Genomic DNA, 21,973 nt, shown 5'->3' with positions numbered 1-21,973 from the left:
TAAAAGTCAATTTATTAACTTTTTTATTAACTTCTTTAACTGTAATGTGAAACGTCAGTGCTAATTTTGACAGTCATTTCATTTTTGGCCACTTAGCTGGCAGCGTTTTGCATCAACCAGAGCATCAATATTAGGTTTGATATCCTGAGACGAAACCAATCTCAGTGTTGCTTGCAAATGTTCATCAGTGAGCCTTGACCTTAACACAGATTTGTTAATCTTCATGGAAGAGAAAACTGTTCACATATATATGTACTTCCAAACATTGCCATTATCCTTGCAGAAGCAGAGAATAACATGGGAAATCTTTCTTGTGAAAGAAACCTGTAGAATTCTGGAATTCCAACATCTGTATACTTCTGCTTCAAAATCGTGTCACACTGAAGCTCCACTAACTCCATCTGCATTTCCTCTGCAACATTGTCAATTTCAACAGCAAATGGTGTGGAAAAAAGTTGAAAATGTGGTTCAAGTGCCTTGAAATCTTTAAACCGCACATCAAACTGTTTGTGTAAGTTAGAAATGATCTCTGCATATTCTTTCAAGGATTTGGGTTCAACTTTTCCTAAGGAATTCGGAGTTGAGAAATGGACCAAATTGCCAGCAGTCAGCTGTTTCCCCCATAAAGTAAGCTTGACTTTGAATGACTTAATACTGTCATACATCTGTGTTATCACCTGTTTTCTACCCTGAAGTTTCAAGTTCAGTGCATTCAGGTGATCAGTTACATCTGTTAGAAAAGCAAGGTTGCAGATAAAAGTGGAATCAGCAAGCTGTGGAACCTCCTTGTTTTTCATTTTCATGAAGGAATCAATCTCCTCTTTAAGTGCAAAAAAACGCTTCAAAACATTTCCACGACTCAGCCATCTAACTTGAGTGTGATACAGAAGTTCCCCATATTCACTGTCCATACTTGCTAGAAAAGAAGTGAACTATCTGTGATTCAGCCCTCGTGCACGTATAAAATTAACAGTTTTAACAACTACATCCATAACTTCTTTCATTTGTAAACTTTTACTACACAGGGCTTCTTGGTGCAAAATACAATGTATACTGGTGAAGCTAATTCCTGGTATATTGAGGCTGTTCAGTTTGGTCTTCAATAATCCAACCACACCAATGTTTTCAGAGCACATTGATGGTGCACCGTCCGTAGCCAAAGATACGAGTTTGTTCCATGGCAGCACAGCTTTTTCAATGCACTCTTCCAATCCTTGAAATATGTCACGTCCCGTTGTGGTACCCTTCAGTGGCATTAAGTCTAGCAATTCTTCAGTTATATTCAAATTGCAGTCCACACCTCTAATGAACACTGCACACTGTGCGGTATCTGATACATCTGAACTCTCATCAACAGCAATTGAAAATACTTCAAAGTCTTTTGCCATTTGAATCAATTGTTTTTGCACATTATCAGCTAAATCCGTTATCCTGCAGGCAACTGTATTTGCAGTCAAGCTTATGCCTTCAAAAACTTTCTTCCTATCAGGACATAAAATTTCACTGGCCTTCATAAGACATTCTTTTATGAATAAGCCTTCTGTAAAAGGTCGCGATGATTTAGCTATCATTTCGCTTATCACAAAACTTGCTCTTACTGAATCTTCGCTAGACTTGTTAATCCCTGAAAATAAATTTCTTTGCTTGGCAAATGCTGCTTTAAGTTGCTGAACTTTTTCCTCTCGGATTTTTCCGGTGAATGCATCATATTTTTCACAGTGCATCGTGTCATAGTGCCGACGCACGTTATACTCCTTGGGAGCAGCAATCATTTGCTGACAAATAAGGCATTGAATTTTATCTTTTACCTCTGTGAAAAAATATAAATTTTCCCATTTGTCTTGGAAAACTCTCTTTTCTTCCATGAGTGTTCTTTTTTTTGACGAAGTCATTTCCAAGCTGTTTTAATAAATATATACACTCAGTAATGCACCTCACTCAAAAGGACAAAACACGCACTTAGATTTACTGCCTAAGGCTCTGGGAGGGAGTTTGGGTGGGGGAGGGGGTTTGGAGTACAGGCCCTGGGCGGGTGTTTGGGTGGGGGCGGGGGTCTGGAGTGCAGGCTCTGTGCTCGGTGCAGGCTCCAGGCTGTGGCAGGGGATGGGGGTGCAGGCTTTGGGACGGAGTTTGGGGATAGGAGGGGGTGCAGGGGTGAGGGCTATGGGGGTGAGGGTGAGGGGTTTGAGGCATTGGAGAGGCTTGAGGCATTGGAGAGTCTCAGGACTAGGGCAGAAGGGCAGGGGAAGGGCAGCCTGCCCTGGCCCTAGTGAAGGGGGGCTCTAGGACCCTGCGGCAGCAGGTGATGCCGGAAGCTGGCATAGCAGAGGAGTGGAGTCAGCGTGAGCTCCGGGCAGGCTCCCGAGTGGTGAGGGGGCAGCACGTGGGGGCCGGGAGCCGCTGGGGGGAGGTGCGTGGGGGGGGCAGGTCGGGCCAGGGGCGAGCCCCGGCCCCAAACATTGGGGAGCAGCGCGCGGGGAGCTTAGTAACAGAAAATAACTCGGGAGGGGAGGGGAGTTTGGCGGTGACAGGAAGTAACTGGGAGCTCCAGGGCCGCCCAGAGGATTCCGGGGGCCCGGGACCGGCGGCGGCGGGGGGCCCCTTCCGTTCCGGGACCCGCCGCCAAAGTGCCCCGAAGACCTGCGGCGGCGGCGGCGGCGGGGGGGGGTCCCCGCCGCGGGTCTTTGGGGCACTTAGGCGGCGGGTCCCGGAACGGAAGCCCCCGCCAAGACCGGCTGCGCTCGCGCGGCAGGTCCTCTTTTCCCCACCCCGGCCGGTCCCGCTTCCCACCCCGCCCCGCGGGGTCCCGCTTCCTTCCCCGGCCCGGCCCGCCCAGCCCCGCGGGTCCCGCCTTCCCTGGCCCGCCCGCCCGCCCCGCGGGTCCCGCTTCCTTCCCCCAGGCCCGCCCGGCCGGTCCCGCTTCCCTTCCCACCCGCCCGCCCGCCCCGCGGGTCCCGCTTCCTTCCCCAGGCCCGCCCGCCCCGCGGGTCCCGCTTCCTTCCCCGGCCCGCCCGGGCGGGTCCCGCTTCCTTCCCAGGCCCGCCCGGCCCGGCGGGTCCCGCCCCTTCCCACCCAGGCCCGGCCCGCCCCCGGCGGCTCCCGCTTCCCACCCAGGTCCCGGCGGCTCCCGCTTTCCACCCAGGCCCCGGCCCGGCCCCGGCGGCTCCCGCTTCCCACCCAGGCCCCCGCCCGGCCCCGCCCTCCCGCTTCCCACCCAGGCCCGGCCCGGCCCCTCCCGCTTCCCACCCAGGCCCCGGCCCGCCCCGGCGGCTCCCGCTTCCCCGAAGCGCGTCTCGGCGAGGCCTGAGCTGTCCCCGCTCAGAGCCGCGTGGTGTGGGGGCGGGGCTGTGAGCTCCACGCCGAGCGGAGGCAGCTGCCCCGCCCCCTCCCCACGCGACTCTGAGCGGGGCGGGGCTCAGGCCCCGTTGGAGCTCCCAGCCCCGCCCCCTCCCCACGCGACTCTGAGCGGGGCGGGGCTCAGGCCCCGTTGGAGCTCCCAGCCCCGCCCCCTCCCCACGCGACTCTGAGCGGGGCAGGGCTCAGGCCCCGTTGGAGCTCCCAGCCCCGCCCCCTCCCCACGCGGCTCTGAGCGGAGCGGGGCTCAGAGGCCCCGGCGGAGACGCGGCGCTTGATGCGCTGAGGCTCCAGGAGAGGGGCGGAGGCGGGAGCCTCCGCTTTTCTCTTGGGGGCCGCTGCGGAGCCCGGGGCCTGGGGCAAATTGCCCCTTTTGCCCCCCCCCGGGCGGCCCTGGGGAGCTCCGCGGGCCGCAGGGAAGAGCTCCGCGGGCCGCATGTTTGAGACCCCTGATCTAGTCTGACCTCCTGCACAATGCAGGCCACAGAATCTCACCCACCCACTCCTGTAACAAACCCCTAATCTATGTCTGAGTTATTGAAGTCCTCAAATTGTGGTTTGAAGACCTCAAGCTGCAGAGAATCCTCCAGCAAGTGACCCGTGCCCCATGCTGCAGAGGAAGGCGAAAAACCTCCACGGCCTCTGCCAATCTGCCCTGGAGGAAAATTCCTTCCCGACCCCAAATATGGCGATCAGTTAAACCCTGAGCATGTGGGCAAGACTCACCAGCCAGCACCCAGGAAAGAATTCTCTGTAGTAACTCAGATCCCACCCCATCTAACATCCCATCACAGACCACTGGGCATACTTACCTGCTGATAATCAAAGATCAATTGCCAAATTAATTGCCAAAATTAGGCACCCATCATATCCATCCCCTCCTTAAACTTATCAAGCTTAGTCTTAAAGCTAGATATGTCTTTTGCCCCCAATACTCCCCTTGGAAGGCTGTTCCAGAATTTCACTCCTCTAATGGTTAGAAACCTTCATCTAATTTCAAGTCTAAACTTCCTAGTGTCCAGTTTATATCCATTTGTTCTTGTGTCCACATTGGTACTAAGCTTAAATAATTCCTCTTCCTCCCTAAAATAGCAAATGCAGTTTAATTATCACACGTGTGAGTGTCCAGCAAAGCTCACCAGCTGTCCCATTCTATCAATCTGGAGCATGTGATGGATGTGACAGCACAGCTTCCTGGAGTTTAAGCTGAACTGTACGGTAACACTAAAGAGCGAATGCTTAATGGGGGAAGGGAACGTGTAGGCCTCCAGAGCCATGATATATTTAGAATGGATACATTTCACTCAGCTAGGGTGAAGTAAGTCTTTTTGTTTTAGTGGAAAAACATCTTGAATGTTTATGAAAAAGAGAACCCTGGAAAAAAGTGGAGTTTCTCCTTTGTGGATTGAGATTCAATTCCTGCCAACTGCTTGGTTTAAAGCACCTTTCTTTTTTAGTCTTGAATTAGCCGGCACTTCATTATCATTTAAGTGCTCCATGGGAAATAATTAAGTCTAGAAGCCAGCTCAATTCTTCCTCAAATCACATCAACTTGAAAGTTTGGGGATAAAGGGACTTCGTGGAATCAAGACAGCAAAACCAAGAAGCATCAGCAACGTCATGGGAGTAAAAACTGTCCATCAGGCAGAAATCACATGAATAGCATTTTGTTAATTAGGTCCACTAAGACTTTTTGAAAGTTTAGGCCTATTATAATAGTGTCTATATATATTTATAATATTATGACAAAGCTTCAGTGGGAGCGATCTCCAGCTGGAAATATAATGGTAAAATGGAATAATTTTGTTGTTACATTTGCAATCACGTTTCCATTTTGTGCAGTTTTCTTTTAGTTGTATGCAGCATGAGAGTTCTCTCCTCATCCTCCTTCCCTCACCACAGCACAGCACCACAGTAAGTGGGGGGCAGTATATCCCCCATAGCTATGAGTAGGGCCCTACCAAATTCACGGCCATGAAAAACACGTCATGGACCGTGAAATCTGGTCTTGTGTGTGCTTTTACTCTATACTACAGAGATTTCACTGGGGGAGACCAGCGTTTCTCAAATTGGGGATCCTGAACCAAAAGGGAGTTGCAGAGGGGAGTCACAAGGTTATTTTAGGAGGGTCACAGTATTGCCGCCCTTACTTCTGTGCTGCCTTCAGAGCTGGGCAGCTGGAGAGCAGTGGCTGTTGGCCAGGCGCTCAGCTCTGAAGCCAGCACCCCGCCAGCAGCAGCGCAGAATTAAGGGTGGCAATAGAATACAATGCCACTTTTACTTCTGTGCTGCTGAAAGTGGCAGCTGCTGACTGAGGACCCAGCTCTGCAGTCAGCAACACAGAAATAAGGGTGGCAATACCCTGCCATGCCATCCTTACTTCTGTGCAGCTGCTCGTGATGGCTCTGCCTTCTACACTGGGCTCCTGGCCAGCTGCCACCATTCTCCATCTGCCTGGCTCTGAAGGCAGAGCCGCCGCCAGCAGCTGCGCAGAAGTATAGGTAGTAGTACCACAACGCCCCCTACAATAACTTTGCGACCTCCCCACAACTCCTTTTGGGTCCTGACCCCTACAGTTACACCACTATGAAATTTCATATTTAAATAGCTGAAATCATGACATTTATGATTTTTAAAATCCCATGACCATGAAATTGACCAAAATGGACCATGAGTTTTGTAGGGCCCTAGCTATGAGAACAAATGCACTACCCCAGAAGTTGATGTTAAAGTCAAAGTTAGATTTAGATATTAAACAGAAAATGGAACTAACTGTATGCTTCTAAACAGTGGCTACAGAGAGGCTCACAGATCCATGATGGACCTTGTAGTGGGCCGGCGTGACTCCCCTCCAGCCCAGAGGAGGGAGAGCCCCGCCGGAGGCCAGAGTGGGCGGAGCTACGGAGCTCTGAGCCCGCCCCTCAAAGGGTCAGGCGGCGACCCGGAACTATAAAAGCCGACCCTCAGAGCTCCATCAGTTCCCAGCAGCCGGTGAGAGCAGACGTCCCTCAGGGAGCTCGAGACTGGGAAACTCCTGCGACCCAGGGCAACCGCCCAGACTGGCCGGAGCTCCCCCACGCCTGCTGCTATCCGGAGGAGCCGCTGGAGCTCCCCCGCGCCTGCTGCTATCCGGAGGAGCCGCCAGAGCTACCCTGGGCCGACTATCCAGAGGAATTCCCGGACCTACCACCCAGCCCCGGCTGCGACGAGCCTATGCTTGTGGACCCTCCAGAGGCCAACGTTAGGACCCAGGTAGGTCCCGAGGGGGAGTACGGAAGCAGCCCGGGGGCAGCCGACCCCAGTCAGGCTGCGGCGTTACCGGAGCCTATGTCAGTGTGTTGCGGCCAGGATCCCCACTGACGGAACAGCGGATCGATAGCTGCTGCTAGGGCCCCAGGCTGGGACGCAGTGGAGTGGGAGGGCCTGCGTCCCCCCTGCCACCCCACTCCAGGGTGGCAGACTCCCCCTCTCCCTGGCCTGAGGAGGCCGATAACTGGTACTGTTGCTCAGCCCTGCCCCAGGGCCTGAGCTTTCTGACTCTGGGTTTGCTGCCCTGTTGCTCAGCCCTGACCAAAGGCCTGAGCTTTCTGACTCAGTGTTTGCTGCCCCGCCCTGATGTAGGGCCAGGTGCATAGCGATTGTGATGGCTCAGCCCTGCCGGAGGACCTGAGCCTCTTGCCCCCACCGGGCGGGCAATTACTGCAAGGACTGCCGGGCTAGGTTCCCGGACCAACCAGAGTGTAGTGAGCCGGCGTGGCTCCCCTCATCCCCCTGGAGAGGGTCGAGCCCCGGCTCCACTCGTGTACAGACCCCAAACTACAGTTGACAGTACTATTAGCATCACCACCTGACTTTAGGTGCTACAATTAAAAAAAAAAAAAACCACTCAAATCCCAAGGCAGGAGAGGCAGCAACCTGGTGGGAGTGCACAGAGTTGATCCTACATATTACCAGGAAACAAATGAGGGTTCTGGAAGGTAAAAGGCTTCCTGCCACAATGCACAGTCAGTTACCCCTTAAAGGTTACTCTGTCTCCTCCCTTTCATACCACAAGCACACCCAATAAAGAGAACCAATAGGAAGCCCTGTAATACAGAAGAGGTAGTAGAGTGAATCACTTAGATCCCCCACCCCAATCAATATTATATCTATATCTCGCCTGGTCTCATTAAGTCATAATCTATCAACTTGCATCTGAAGAAGTGTGTATTCACCCACGAAAGCTCATGCTGCAAAACATCTGTTAGTCTATAAGGTGCCACAGGATTCTTTGCTGCTTTTAATCTATCAACAGTTATTATACAGCAGAATTTCAGACCCTGCAGCAATCAGTTATTAACTAGGTCTAAAAATACAACCTTGTTTAATATGAACGGAACTTTGACTCTTCCAATAGGTAATTCTATCTCTGCTCAAAGAAATAAGAACTTCTGTTTGCTCAGTATTGTCTTATTAATATTTGGTGGTTTTACTCAGACTGTTCACATGGGTATCAAATACCCCATATGGTCACAGCATTTTGAGCATGTGACTTAGAGATAATAAGATAATATTTTATTAAAATATCGAACCAAAAAACTTTTCAAAATTAAAGTAACAGCCCCGCTTAGATCGCAGAATTAGAGTAACAACTGCCTTCAAAGTTGTATAATCGAAAAACAAGAAAGTATCTGTAAAATCTCATTAAGAAAAAAGTGCCACTAATTTAGACAAGTTAAAAAAACAAAGAACCAAGGAAAAGGCCTGAACTGAAAACTTTCCCACTCTCTTGAATGTCTTAATGAATGGATTTTCCAATACATCAGTAGGAAAAATAAAAAGTTAGCACCAGCATATCATTGCATGCAGACAGGGAAATAACTCCTCAGGACCAATAACCCATGTTGTGACTGATGAATGGGCAGTAAGTGAAAGACTTCTTTTTGGCAGAAAATAATGCAGGAGTAGAGAGCCCACCACATCCTGTATACTTCTAGCAGCTTTGTGCAATGTATCCACAAAGCCTGGCAAACTGACAAAGGATAGAACCTCGAAAGGTCAGTCTACAATATTCCTCAAGTTGGTCACAGCTCTCCAGAAGTATATATTCTTACTCACCTTTATTATCTTAAAAAATACAGAACTAATGAGTGCTCCCTGCACTCCCCACTGAACCTGCATGTATGTGTGTAAAATTAGCATGCCAATTTATTGGCTAGAAAGTGACAATGCTCCCATCTCTCACCTTCCTGTTGGTGGGGGGCACCAATCTGTATGCCCAAGAGCAAATAACTGATTACCTCATAAAACAGCCTCCCTCTCCTTATTTAGAAATATTACCTTTTTAAAGAAAGTAGTGTTGGTGACCCAGTTCAATTCTGATGGGAGATGCCAGATTGAAAGCCCTAGAGAGTTTAATCAGCGGCGCGCGCACACACACACACGACTTCCATGCTGCCCTGCCAGTGCACCTTAATCTTGCCCTGAATGGATCCAACTCTGGGACTGTGGCGGTTGGGGGGCGGGAAGAGAGGAGAGAAAGGCAGTGGTTTCATCTCCATCCAGTTTTTCCCTCTGATGTGATTGTCAGGAAGAGGGACAGTTGTAACTGGGCTATGCTATACCTAGAAAATTAATTGAGGCCACCTTTTCATACAGACCTATAAAATAGTAACAATTTTCAGTCACTATTATCCTTGAGCTGGATTTAAGATACTTATCTGGAAGTAAAGGTTAAATGCTCTGCACCTATTTTTAAAATCAATTATTATTATTAATTGCTGGGTCAGCTGTTCAGATTCATGCTGAAGTTAGTTGTATTTGGGAGGTTTTGGAAAGGAGGTGTGTTTCACAGTTTTATAGAATGGGGAGCCAAAAGCATGGCAGTGATGGGAAGTCATCAGAAAGCGGCAGCTTTGAAGTATCAATATGGATATTTCAGACTCTACACAATACACCAAAAACTGCTCACTTAGAGAGCAGTATCTTTTAGATGTAATGTGTTAGGAAGACACAAGATTGGAGTCAGAACTCTTGGGTGTTATTCTCAGCTCTGCCCTTACCACACTACATCACCTTGACCATGTCACTTAATCACCCTGCGCTTCAGTTTCACTTTTTGTAAAATAGAGAGTGACTTTTGTAAAGTGCTTTTAAGATCTTGGATGAGTGATATCTGAAAAGTAATCCCACGATATATTGCAAAAAATAATCATGTTTTACTGAACCAACCAAAACAGTGCAAGTATCGCTTGCTGGCTGTCTCCCTGCAGCATCAGTTAACTGGCATTATTCCTGTGCTGCCATCTCTAAGGCTGATGCACGAGTAGAGAAGTAAACAAGAGCAGCTATGTTAATTTCTTTATTCCACTAGAAATAAGAGATGGTGACTGCTCAGTATCTGAAAGTCTTGGCCAATTTCTTTACTTCCTTAGGCTGGATAAATTCTGAGCCTCTCAAACACTATGCAATACAAAGGGAAACCATATTAATCACATACCTGGGGGGGAAGTGGGGGGGAAAAGAGAGAAAGAAAGGCATTGTGTGGGGGATAAATCCCAAAACAGCTGCTGTATTTATCCAGTCGCATAATTGGGATTATACATCCCACTGAAGGAACCATTAGAAAGCTTGCCTAACAGATTCTAAATCTGTCCATTGCAGTACAACTGGAAGTCACTTGGCAGCAAAATATCATTATGCACCCTAAAGTACAGCACAGACCTCTCAAAAGTCATGGGTACAGGGTCAGCTATCTTTAAGGATTACATTTGTTTTCTGACACGGTCCACAAAGCAACCAAACCACTCATCTCAGATTCTCAGAGCTCCCAAGGATGGGGATTTTCTGCTCAAGGTTTAGATAATTACCCCAAACCTACAAGCTTTAAGAGACTGTTGTTCTTATTCCTCACCACACACATCTCCATGGACATCACATTTCAGGAAATGTAAGAGGATGGAAAGAGGAGAAAAAAATTGGGACAGATGCCTGAGCTAAGCTGTACAAGGAGCTACAGGCACCCTTACTCACTTCCCTTTTCATTTAAGGAAAGAAAGCATAGAATCTATTTTGGAGGCTGCATCTCAGCTGCCAATATCTTCAAGAACAGAAATCATGGAACCTTTAAAAGGGACAATTCAGCTGTCTTCCCCCACACAAGATGGAATGATCTCCTGTGACAGTGTTGCTGTCCTACTTTGCTCCCTTCCACAGGGGCTAGATCACTGCTCAGCCTCCACCAAACTGTGGCAGAATTTCCCCTCTACAGTTACTCCTTGTGACCCACTGTGGCACTATTCACGCTGCCTCAGTCTCCCCCGCAGGAAACTCTCCCAGGTGGAAGTCTCTAAGTATCATCCAGCAAGGCACCAGAAACAAATGTGATAACAATCCAAATACAACATAAACAAAAATTTTCTATCCCTCCTGAGCTCCAGCTCTCAATTCTTTCCTCTTCTTACAGAGTGCTGACTCGAGGCTTTCTCCCTCTAGCAGTTTCCCTTCTTCCAGGACCAGTCACAGGAGCCAGCCTCCCTCCTGCAACCCTGCTCAATTCTCCTCCAGGCGAGCTATCTGGGAGTTAGCCTTTTACAGGAGCTACCATAGGAGTCAACAGGGGTGGCTCCAGGCACCAGTACACCAAGTGCGTGCTTGGGGCAGCAAGCCGCTGGTGGCACTCTGCCAGTCACTGCGAGGGCGGCAGGCAGGTTGCCTTTGGCGGCATGCCTGCGGAGGGTCCGCTGGTCCCGCGGTTTCGGCGGACCTCCTGCAGGCTGCCGCCGAATTCACAGGACTGGGGACCTCCCGCAGGCAAGCCGCCGAAGGCAGCCTGCCTGCCGTGCTTGGGGCAGCAAAATGCCTAGAGCTGCCCCTGGGAGTCAACTGCCCTCCTGCAGTTTCCTCTCCCAACTGAGCTCTCTCAGCTCTTTTGTAGAGAGCCCATGACCCCTTCTTAGTTAGGTCCCATAATTAAATAGGCTAATTATCAGATGGCCCTATCAGAATCAGCTGGGAGGGTAGCTGATCTGTCACAGGCAAGGGTGGGCCTTAGAGGGTCAACCAACCTGTGACATCTTCCCAAAGAAGAAGTCTAAGCCCATTATTTTCAAAACCTTTGGAAGGTATAGAAATAGGATTCTACTCTGAAAAACACTGCTTCGGCAGTGCCTGCCAATTAAACCATTCAGTCCCTCAAAAATATTCCATAATTTTTTTTCAAACTCTTGTTTGTTAATATCTACAGAGTATACATTCAAACATGAACTCTTTGTAAGCTCTGAGGCTCAGAAGGTCATACACCATGCATCACAGGAAAATAAAGTTTCCAACTTGATTTGTGTCCTCAATGCCAAAATAATCTGGGAATTTAAGTATTTCATAGATACAGCCAGAAGAGAGTGTACATAAGACAATAAAAACAAGGTCACTCATTGCAGTTATACAGTTTGACAGATAAACTTTAAAAAACTAAACAATCAAGCATCTATGAACATCATCTGTACTATGCTGAGTCCATAGTTGTAGTACCATTTAGATTGTTTCCATATTTGCAAAATGTGGGAGATAGATTATCTATAATAAAATTCCATTATTTTAACACCCCTTCCTCAACTACCAACCTTGGCATTTAGTTTGTTTACTGTCCTGCTGCTTTCTGCAGATCTTGCTGGGTTAGAGCAGAAACTTTCCCCCTTCCAATGTTCCTGTATTTTTTTTCTGATAGCATCTTTAACTCACAGTCCTCGATGGAGTGCTGCTGGGCAGGCCTAAGTGGCACAGCATGTGGTGCAATAAATTCTCAGCCTTTCCCCTCTCAACAAGAGAGTCCTCTGGACTTGAAAAAGAATTTTCATATTCACTTTGCCTTAACCTCATCCAAGCACTCACTCATTTCCCCCCCTTCCCCCAATACTTAATGTATTGTTTCCTCCCAAATCGGGTTGGGTGGGATTTTTGAAAAAAATTATAGCGTCTCAGTCTGACTTCAAGCGCCACTAATTTACTTCGCCAACATTTACTGTTGTTCTTCACAGCACGGATGGTACTGATAAGCTATAACATTTTGCTTCTCTATCCCAACCAGAACTCTGTGCTTGGCTGAAGAACTTAACATATCATGCAGCTTGCAATGCTCTAAATGTTTAGACTCAAGGACTTCAAAACGAAATATGCAGACAAAAGGAGTTTTAAAAATAAGTTTTATGCTTTATGGTACGTTTCACTGAATAATTCAAAATGTTCTATAAGTGTTAGTGAATGAAGTCTCACACCCTCCTTATGAAATAGACAAATAAGTGTTTTCTTACAGATGGAGAAAATAGACATAAAAAATGAAGAATAGGTCAGTGTCAGAGCTAGGACCTTCTCTGGTCAACTCTTCACTTCAAAGAATTTACTAACATGCCTTTAACACACCCACAACACAGAAAGGAAATGAAAATTTTTAGAATTCTGGGGAAAAGTCTCCTATGAAGACATTTAAAAATTGGGATTATTTACTTTAGAAAAGAGATGAATAAAAGAACAATGACAGCAGTACGTAAGAATTAATGTTATAGAGAAAGTTGGTTGAGAGCTTCTGTGCTCCTTGTCTTCAAACACAAGACCAGAGAGACATTCAATTAATTAAAAATGTAACAAAGACTAAACACTTTTTCCATACAACTCATAATTCAACTACGAAACTCACAGCCATAGAATTTCCCTGAGGCCAAAAACTTAAGATTCAAAAAGGGACTGGACATTTACAGGGATGAGGCTATCCAATGTTAACAGTTAATGCCAACAAGTTTGAAAGCAACATTATGCTTCAGATATTAATCTAAATCTCTAATTATAAGGGATTAGGGGGAGACCTAATGATGAGAGTAGATCATTCCACATCTGCCAAATGTGAGATTTCTTGTACTTTTTTCGTCTTCAGCACCTGGTGCTGGACACTGTTAGAAACAACATACTCCATCACATCTGGACCACTGGCCTGATCCAGTTCCTAATATTAAGTATTACTTACATTTACCTCAGGTTTAACTAGTCTCATTATTCTACCAAAGGATAATGCAAATTTGCATTTTAAGTTCAGTGGCACTTTCCTACATACTGATGTATGTTGAAGTGAGTCAATTCAACTTCTTTTGAGATCTCAGAAGCATTAGTTGTTTGTAAGCAAGTATGTATATTAGCTCACTGTACAAATATGCTTCCTGTTGGGGAAATATTGTCCTTTACTGCATGCAACCAACTTGGTTACCTCTGCAAAGTACACATGACTGACACTCTGAAATTAACACTTGCTCAGAGTCTTTGTTTATAAGATGCTTACCACCATGTTGCTGAGAACTTAGCTTCCTTGCAACACTCAGTTTTCTTATCCCCAATGGATTGCACTAGAAGATACAGTGGTTCACAACAGAGGATTTAAATTAGCAATATGCCTCCTTCCTTACCACTTCCTTTCAAAACCCAATCCCAACCCTGGCTACACAAGGCGTAGTACTTACTGTTGCTGGACTTGAGGTCACGGTGGATAATAGGAACAATCGCTTCGTCATGCAGGTAATTCATTCCCCTGGCAATCTGGACAGCCCAGTTCACAAGTATGTCTGGGGGGATCCTTTTACCTGACAGCACCCTATTTAGCGACCCACCACGGGCAAACTCCATGATCAGGCAGAGAGTAGGTTCCTTCAGACACACTCCCCTGAGGGCAATGATGTTGGGATGCTTTAACATAGCAAAAAGCTTGGCCTCTTGGCGGACGTTCTCAATGGTCTGGCTGATGTCCTCATCAGGGTCATAACGAGCTGCCTTGACAGCAACTTCGTCTCCTTCCCAAACAGCTCGATAGACTTTTCCAAAGCCTCCTATGCCAATGATTTCCTCCAGAGCCAGCTCTGAGAAATCAATCTCCAGTACTAGGGAGAGAGAAAAATAAATGTTAAACTGTTCTTAAGAATCATCCAACCACTAGTTCATACATGGAAAAGTCTGTGATGCCCAATGCCATCCTTACAAAATAAATCAACCTCTAATGGAAGCCATAAGTGAACTACTTACTAGACTCACCCTTAAACAACAGGCATGAAAAAGATAGCTCTGTGCCTCCCTACTGTGATCTGAGGGATCTTTCAGGGGTTGGCACATTTTTATAAATACATTGTAAAACCTATCATGAAAATTACTCCTGGGGGAATTCTGCGCTGCTGTGTGTACACAGAATTCATGTCCCCCTGCAGATTTCTTTGCTTCCCCGCAAAAAAATGACCTTCTGATGGGAAAGCAAAGGGAAGCCACAAGAGCAGTCATGCGACCCTCCCCAGCAGTATGTTTTGTGTGCCCAGGGCAGCCAGCAGAGGTGTAGGACTGCGGAAGACCCAACTGGTGGTTCCTACCCTGTGCCAGACTCAGCTGCTAGTCCCGGATAGGCTGAAGAAGACAGGACTTCCTCTTCCCCTGCACGGCATCTGGTCTGGGTCAGACCCACCCCCAGATTTCTCCCCAGGCTGCAAGAAGCTCTGCAAACTGCACCCACCATTTCCTCAGATGCAGGGGGAAGGATCACTGTATGGGGAGCTGTTCCCCCATCCATCTAACCCCCATGCATCCAGACCCCCTGTCACATTATTGATTTGAACTGGGGCCATATAGAACACCTGGTGCACATGGCATGGAGGGGCAGGGCCCTGGGGTGTTTCTGGGGCAGATCCAGTACTTGCGCTGTGTCAGGGTTGGGTGCAGCCTCACCGCTGAGTCCATGTCCTGGGGCGGGATTTGCAGAGTGATCTCCCACCTCTGTGCAGCCAGGGGCCTGTGCTCCCCAATGCCATGCTGGAGCCTTCACATTTATTTGACAAATAAAATTTGCAGAATTTTAAGACATTGTGTGCAGAATTTTTATTTTTTTGGCACAGAATGCCCTCAGGAGTAGAAAATGTTCTCCATCTGCACGAGTTCATTGAACTTGATCTTCAGGCAGTGTGTTTAGTTTGTGATACACCTTTATTAAAAACATCCACAGTTTGACACAAATAAATGCTGTTAAACTATTTTTTTTATCTCCTGACCCCATCACATGATATGTCAGGATTACACTCTATTCACATAGTAGCCACTGCTATAGACCTAGTCAAAAACAAACAAAAATTGCATTTTTTTGCATTTGCTCCTTCTGTGTCTATGCTTATTCAACTGCTACAAACATGTTTTCACTCCTGTTAAAATCTAGTTTGCGCCTGTTTGGCTGTATAGGCTGCCGGGCTGTCTCACCAACAGGTCAACAGAATTGTTAGCAGAGTTCTGATGTCACGGACATCATTTGACAGACAGCAAAGCGGGATTTTCAGACTGCACACTGAGTTTGCAGAACTGATAAGAAGAAGAGTCATCTTTGGACCAACACATAATGTGACTTTGATACGGAAATATTTAATATGGAAAACCAGGGGTTCATCATTTTAAAGATTTATTTAAACACTCCCCACAACTGAATCTTAAATTGTATATACTGGCTCAGACTGGTCATTGCACAAAATTAAATTTGTTTGCAATTTCGGTTGACTTGTTTCTGACCAAGATCAAGGAAACATGGATTAGACACAAGCGAGACAGAGAGATGCTATAATTAGGCTTGGAAGGATTAGATTTTTAATCAGCAAATGTCAGTAAACATCAATTCCACCAAAGACCCACAAGAAAATAATTCCATAAATAATACTCAACTTTACAGATGGGCAAATTAAGAAAAATGCTGCTTGAGAATTTAGAGACTGATTTAAGGGTATTTGCTTTGTATATTTTCATGTGCTGTTGATAATTTGTGTTTTAACAATCATAAAACTTTAAATTTTTGAATCAACATTTTATTAAATAATTGTCTGACCCACTCCCAAATTTCCCACAACTGAAAATTTAAACTGAAAAAAAAATGCTTTAAAACATCAATATGCTTTAAAATTGTTAATAAAAATCAACTTCTGCCAAGCTTAGCTATAAAGCTTCCTCACACAATAGTACCAGCACATCAGAATCCTCACCTTCAACACCTCAACTATTTCACCTAGCATTACACTCCCTTCCTTCAGCACCAGGAGTTTTCACCCGATACAGCTTTCTTGACTCCTGTGACTCTTCCAATACAAGAGACCAAAAAAACCCCCAAAAACAAAAAAACCACGCCTAAAACAGGGGAGCCCAGGTTACACTTGTCTAAGATCTATTTTGTCTTCATGTAATCACCCTGTTGAACAGAGCTGGAAAGCAGCCTCTTTCTCCTACTCATGGACACAGTGTCACTCCCACAGTAATGGCACTTTGGTGTTCTAATACTGGTCATCTACATGACTGCAGAAGTCACAGTACCAGTTTCTGACCAAACATATTAGTGATATTTTAAATCAAGCCTTTCTAAGACAAGAGCAATAACTGACATGAGCCAATTATTTTGGCACTGAAAGCGTCTAAGAGGCATTATTACAGTTGTGTTGAGGCCCTCCAGTGCAAGTACCAGCCCTGGTACCTCTTGTTAGAAGATTCAAAACAGGAAACAGTGCCCCTTTTCTACTTTTTGAATCTTTCAACTGAATTCCAGAAGTTGCACTATTTCCCTATACCCTGCCTTTAGAGAGAGAACAGGTGGTTAAAATGTACTTTATGTGCAGATACACAACTACAAAACAAGTTTTATGGACCCAACAATCTACCGTCTGAAAATGCTTTAGAGAGGCTGTTGATCGTAAGATTTTCCCATAAGTACTTTAGCTAATAAGCTAAAAAGGTAGAGGAAAGGCGTGCAGAAGAGTGATCAATTAGTGCTGGTCTGATGTTAATTGGTTAAAGAACCTTGAGACATATAGCAAAATCTATACATCCAGATTTGATATCAACATACACACTCCAGTGAAAAGGTATGATTCTAACCCCAGGGGTGCTGAATGGACAGTTCCTCTAGCAATGCATCTTGTTTAGTTAATGGCTCGAAAGCTAGGGAAGGAATAGAATGGCTCTGGATGTAGTAATAATATTCTTCTAGATGCTCTGCTCCATTACAAAAGCTTACTCTTGTAACTGACATACAAAAGAAACACAGAAAATGTAGAAGGCAGCGCTGGGGATGGAAGGAAGAAAGGGGTTATTAAAAGAAGAAAGCCGAAGTATGACAGATTCTCCACAAGGAACTGCCATGTTTGTATCTTGTAATTCAATCCTGATTTGCAAGTTATACTCTCATGCTGGAAACACAATGTGATTTTATGCCCACTGATTATTTGAGGTTTTGTGCCTCCACACATAAGCTTGCATCTCACAGCAAAACTTCATTTGTAGTTAGAAAAAGAAAGTACCTGTGAACTTAAAAGTTTGGTTTCGGTTTCACTTGCAGTTTGTATGTTGCTTTCAGGTAAACTGGGATAGCAACCTCACAATCTTACTTCATCCATGGACGGTCTAATCAAGAAAATCTAAGAGAATAACTAGGAGTTTACCTTTGGAGAAATCAAAACAATCTAAGACAATAATAGAATCATAGAACTGGAAGGGACCTCAAGAGGTCACCTAGTCCAGTCCCCTGCACTCAAGGCAGGACTAAGTATTATGACTGATTAGAGTCTCATTCTTCATAAAGATAGCTACAAAAATCCACTGGGTAAGATGTATGAGTTGGTCTAATGAGGTGCAAAAAACTACTTGTGTTACAAATCCTCATTTTTCTTCATCTTGCTGCAAGTACTAATCCACTTTCTAAATTCAAATGCAATGTGTAAAAAGTAGTGTTCTCCTGAACTGTAAAAATTAAGGGAAAGATTATAATATTTTAACAATACTTAAATCCCAAGACAGTAACATTACTAAGAATTAACAAAGAAATCAAATAAACTGAAGTAGATGAAAGGTATACGGATTCCTCAATCAAAGGACTGGTTCAGAGCCCGTAGATCACTGGTTCACACCCAAACTAAGTTGAATGTGAGCATAATTACCATTTCATCAATAATTAGTTCAATTGCTAGTGGACAGGAGTCCACAATACATATTGGCATTCACAGTCTTTCAGCACCCCTGCTGGCAGCCTCAACAAAGAGGCCATGGATTAACAGAGCATGGAACCTGAACTATCCTTCCACCTCTTGAGGTATCCGACGAAGAGGTATTCACTCACGAAAGCTCATGCTCCAAAACGTCTGTTAGTCTATAAGGTGCCACAGGACTCTTCGCTGCTTTTAAGTTAGGACTGAGGCACATTGGCTGAGTGGTGGAAGAGAATGTCCTGCTATTGTCCACGCTATTCCAGCTATCTGCAAGAATGAAGTTGCCAGGACTTTCAGTCCAGCACCTTTCACAAACATTAAGGTAAAAACCCAATTCAACAGCAGCCATGCACACAACAGATGGGTATACAGCTTGATCAAATTCCAACACTTCTTAACAAGCCACTAGGGCACACAAAACTCCTAACGCACAGAGGCAATCCTATCAGCTGGAAGTGCAAAAAGGCCCTATACAGCAGAGGCACCACAATTCTGCTGTACAAGTGGAGCAGCAGGATTTGGGGCTGCTGGAAGGGGTGTACTCTACAGCAGCCCTCTGAGCACCAACACACAGGAGATGGAACAGGGTTGGAGAATCCATTGCTATGTACATTTCCTCTGCACTCCCAATAAAAAGTTAGAGCCACAGGACCTTGAACAGTCTCAGGAAAGCAGAAATGGCTCTGTGATGGAGGGATTCCTTTCCACACTTACTGGTAATATTTGGTCTGTTCCCTGCATGGAAAGATTGGACCATACAGCTGCTGAGCAGAGGAGGGCAGAATCATTGATCCAACACTCAGCTTTAATGATCGGAATAGTGTCTGTTTCTTGGTGCTCCTAAACCAGGATTCTCCCATAGATGGCATGATTTAATCCCAGCAACATACTTTTGAGCAGACAGGGAGCCAGATAGAAAAACATTATCATTTCACAGATCTTCCTTGAAGGACTTCACTGTCCTATGTGAGCATTTTTGTATACTCTACCACTGCTTTAAACAAAATAAGCTAATTCAAAAAAGAAAATCTTAATTTTGTCTTTGAATTCCCAGCATTAATTGAAAAAGATATTAATAGAGAAGACAGAAACATGTTCTAGATGCAGACATTCTAGAATGTTTTGCTTTCCACAACTGTAGTTCACAATTAATAAACTGAGGGACTGTGGAATGGCTTCAGGCTACGGAGCAACTAATAGCCCCAATCCTGCAATGAACTCCATAAAGAGAGATCTGTGCACTCCTTCAGAGCCCCACAGAAGTCAATGAGGCTCTGAGTGGGCATAAGGGATCATTACAGGATTGGTCCTAAGTATCTTATGTCAATAAGACTCATGTGCACTTATCTGAGGGCAGAGTTTGATCTTAAGGACAAAGGGCTGGAAAGCAGCCTTTTAACATACAACATCTTAGGTTAGGAAAGTACACTTACTTTTTAAAAGAGTCAGTTTTAACAAAGGAATATATGGAATAAGTAGCAGCAGAACACAGACATGTCTAATTAAGAATTAACTGGTCTCTTTCCAAACAACCTTTCCCTAAGTGTACTGGGAGAAACACCAAGCTACATAAACAATCCTGGGAGCTTTAACCCTGAAATTTTTATCATCATGCATGAACATACCAAACTCTTGAAACCAGGTTAGTTTAGCAAAAGGTGATAGATATTCAGGTTAATGAAATAACAACTTGATGACCTACATCTAAAATATAGGTGGTGTAGTCCTCTGGAAATTAGAGAAGGATGTGGAAAAGGAAGAAACGTGTGTTAGGATAAGGAGAAGAGTGACATTTGGCGGAATAGGATATGTAATGTACTAGTAAAGAAACTGTATTTTTTTTTCAGTGATCTCTGCACATCTCAGATGGGACATGATGGATTGTATACAGTACTTCGTCCGCATCTAATCCTTTCACAAGTTACTACTAAGTTAGGATCCTAGAACCTTAACTTCTAGCTTTCAAGCTCCCGGCTGCAAGTGACAGGATAAATAGGACGAAAAAGCTGTGTCTGTGACCTCCAACCCTGTAGCAGATTGACAGCGTGCCCCACTTGGCCTAGATAATTCCACACCAATGCCAAAACCCATGGGGTGGGTGAGGAGTCAGTGCAGACGCTTTAAGGACATGGTCATTATAAATCATACACTTGAGCTGCAGGAGGCTGGCACTGCCTGACCAAGAAGCCCTACCCACGGCTGAGGAGCTGCCTCCCAACCCACCCCCTCGCAGGCTCCTCAGCACAGAGAAGACAACTCCCTGCTGTCACTTACAGGCTACAATTAAAACACAAGAAATAGGGACAGGCTAGGCCGCCCCCATACGACCGGGCCCACCCCACCCCCGCCACCCCCGCCAATGGCCCGCTGCTCCCTTACGGTGTATGGCCGGGGGCGGCGCGTAGTGGGGCCGCAGCTCCTGGGCGCCCCCCTGGCGGCGGCTGTGCGCGCTGCTGCTCACGTAGTTGCTGGGGAAGATGCCGACGCGCTGGTCGATCCGCCCCGTCCACCAGCCCTCGTCCCCGGACACGAGCGAGTCCCGGGACAGCACCTGCACCACGTCCCCCGGCCGCAGGCTCAACTCGTCGTCGCCGCACGCCTCGTACTCGAACACTGCGGTCCAGAGCGGCCCGCCCGGAGGTGCCTCCTCTCCCGGGCTGCTGCTGCTGCCGCCGCCGTCGGCCCCCGCCTCCGGCTGCGGGCTGGTGCTGCGCGCTGTGAAGGGCTCCATGGAGCGGCTGCTCCATACGGGGAGGCGCCCGCAGAAGCCGGGCGCCGCCGCCGCGGCCACTGCTCATGCAGCCGGACCCGGGGCGCCTCCAGGCAGCGCAGCAGGTACGGGCAGGGGGCAGCGGGGACTTCCTTAGCCCCGTCTGGGGACGGGCACGGGCAAGTGCCAGGCACCCTTGAGCCGCCGCCGCATCCCCCACCTCCTGCTGCCGCGCATCCTCAGCCACCTGACTCTCCGCTCCCGCAGCTTCGCTCGGGACCGCGGGCCCCGCCCCCTTGCCAGATATTCATCTCTATTGGCTGATGAGGTTGTCCATCAGTACCTCCCCTACCTGATTGAAGATACTCAGCCACGCCCCTCCCAGGGAAATCCCCACCCACCCGGTTCTGATGTCTCGCGCTCACCGGCGTTCTCCCAGTTGGTCCTACGCCCCATCAGTGGTAGTTTTTCATTGGCCTGACGGCCCACGTCAGTTAAACCGCCAGAGCACCGCCCCTGCTTCCACTTTGCGGCGGCGGAGTCTATTCTCTGTATTGCTCGTGTCATTGGCTCGGAGGATGTGGGGGCGGGTACCATGAGATGAAACGCCTCATTTGGATTGGGCAATTGTCCCCGCGGAGAACGTTTGTTTGTTTGCCATTGGTTGGGAGGCGGCTTCAAGTAAGACACTGCCGTCCAACTGCGGCTGTAGCCGATGTCACGTCGGCGGGGGCACCTGCTGCGGCGTCGGAGAGGCAGAGTCAGCAGTAACCGCGGCAAGTGGCGCCTGGCGGGTTTAGCGCGAGACTGAGCCGGTGGGCGGCACTGCGCCACCTCACCGCTCTCCGGGGCGGTGTGAGTCACTAGCGAACCCATGGCGCCTCTCCTCAGCGCGGTCACAGACCTT

The 21,973-nt window shown here is 47.1% G+C and overlaps 1 protein-coding gene across 4 annotated transcripts in view; it reads right to left on the bottom strand.

The window, feature by feature from the left end:
• MAP3K9 (mitogen-activated protein kinase kinase kinase 9) overlaps positions 1 to 21,586 on the bottom strand; it is an 89,583-nt gene extending 67,997 nt beyond the window's left edge. For 2 of the 4 annotated variants that reach the window (XM_039534600.1, XM_039534598.1), the window contains exons 1-2: positions 20,736 to 21,329; positions 13,836 to 14,249 (exon numbers count right to left, since the gene is read on the bottom strand). In XM_039534600.1, the coding sequence (XP_039390534.1) occupies positions 13,836 to 14,249; positions 20,736 to 21,087 (766 nt within the window). In that variant the 5' untranslated portion in view covers positions 21,088 to 21,329. Of the gene's footprint in view, positions 1 to 13,835; positions 14,250 to 20,735; positions 21,330 to 21,491 lie in introns of those variants that run through there. The other 2 variants (XM_039534601.1, XM_039534599.1) reach the window with 2 other exon arrangements.
• Between the last annotated feature and the right edge of the window lie 387 nt (positions 21,587 to 21,973).

This window comes from Mauremys reevesii, linkage group 4, assembly GCF_016161935.1.
Source record: "Mauremys reevesii isolate NIE-2019 linkage group 4, ASM1616193v1, whole genome shotgun sequence".
Lineage (NCBI taxonomy): Eukaryota > Metazoa > Chordata > Testudines > Geoemydidae > Mauremys > Mauremys reevesii.
The sequence above is the reverse complement of the archived record's forward strand: the minus strand, read 5'-3'. Positions and strand labels throughout refer to the sequence as shown.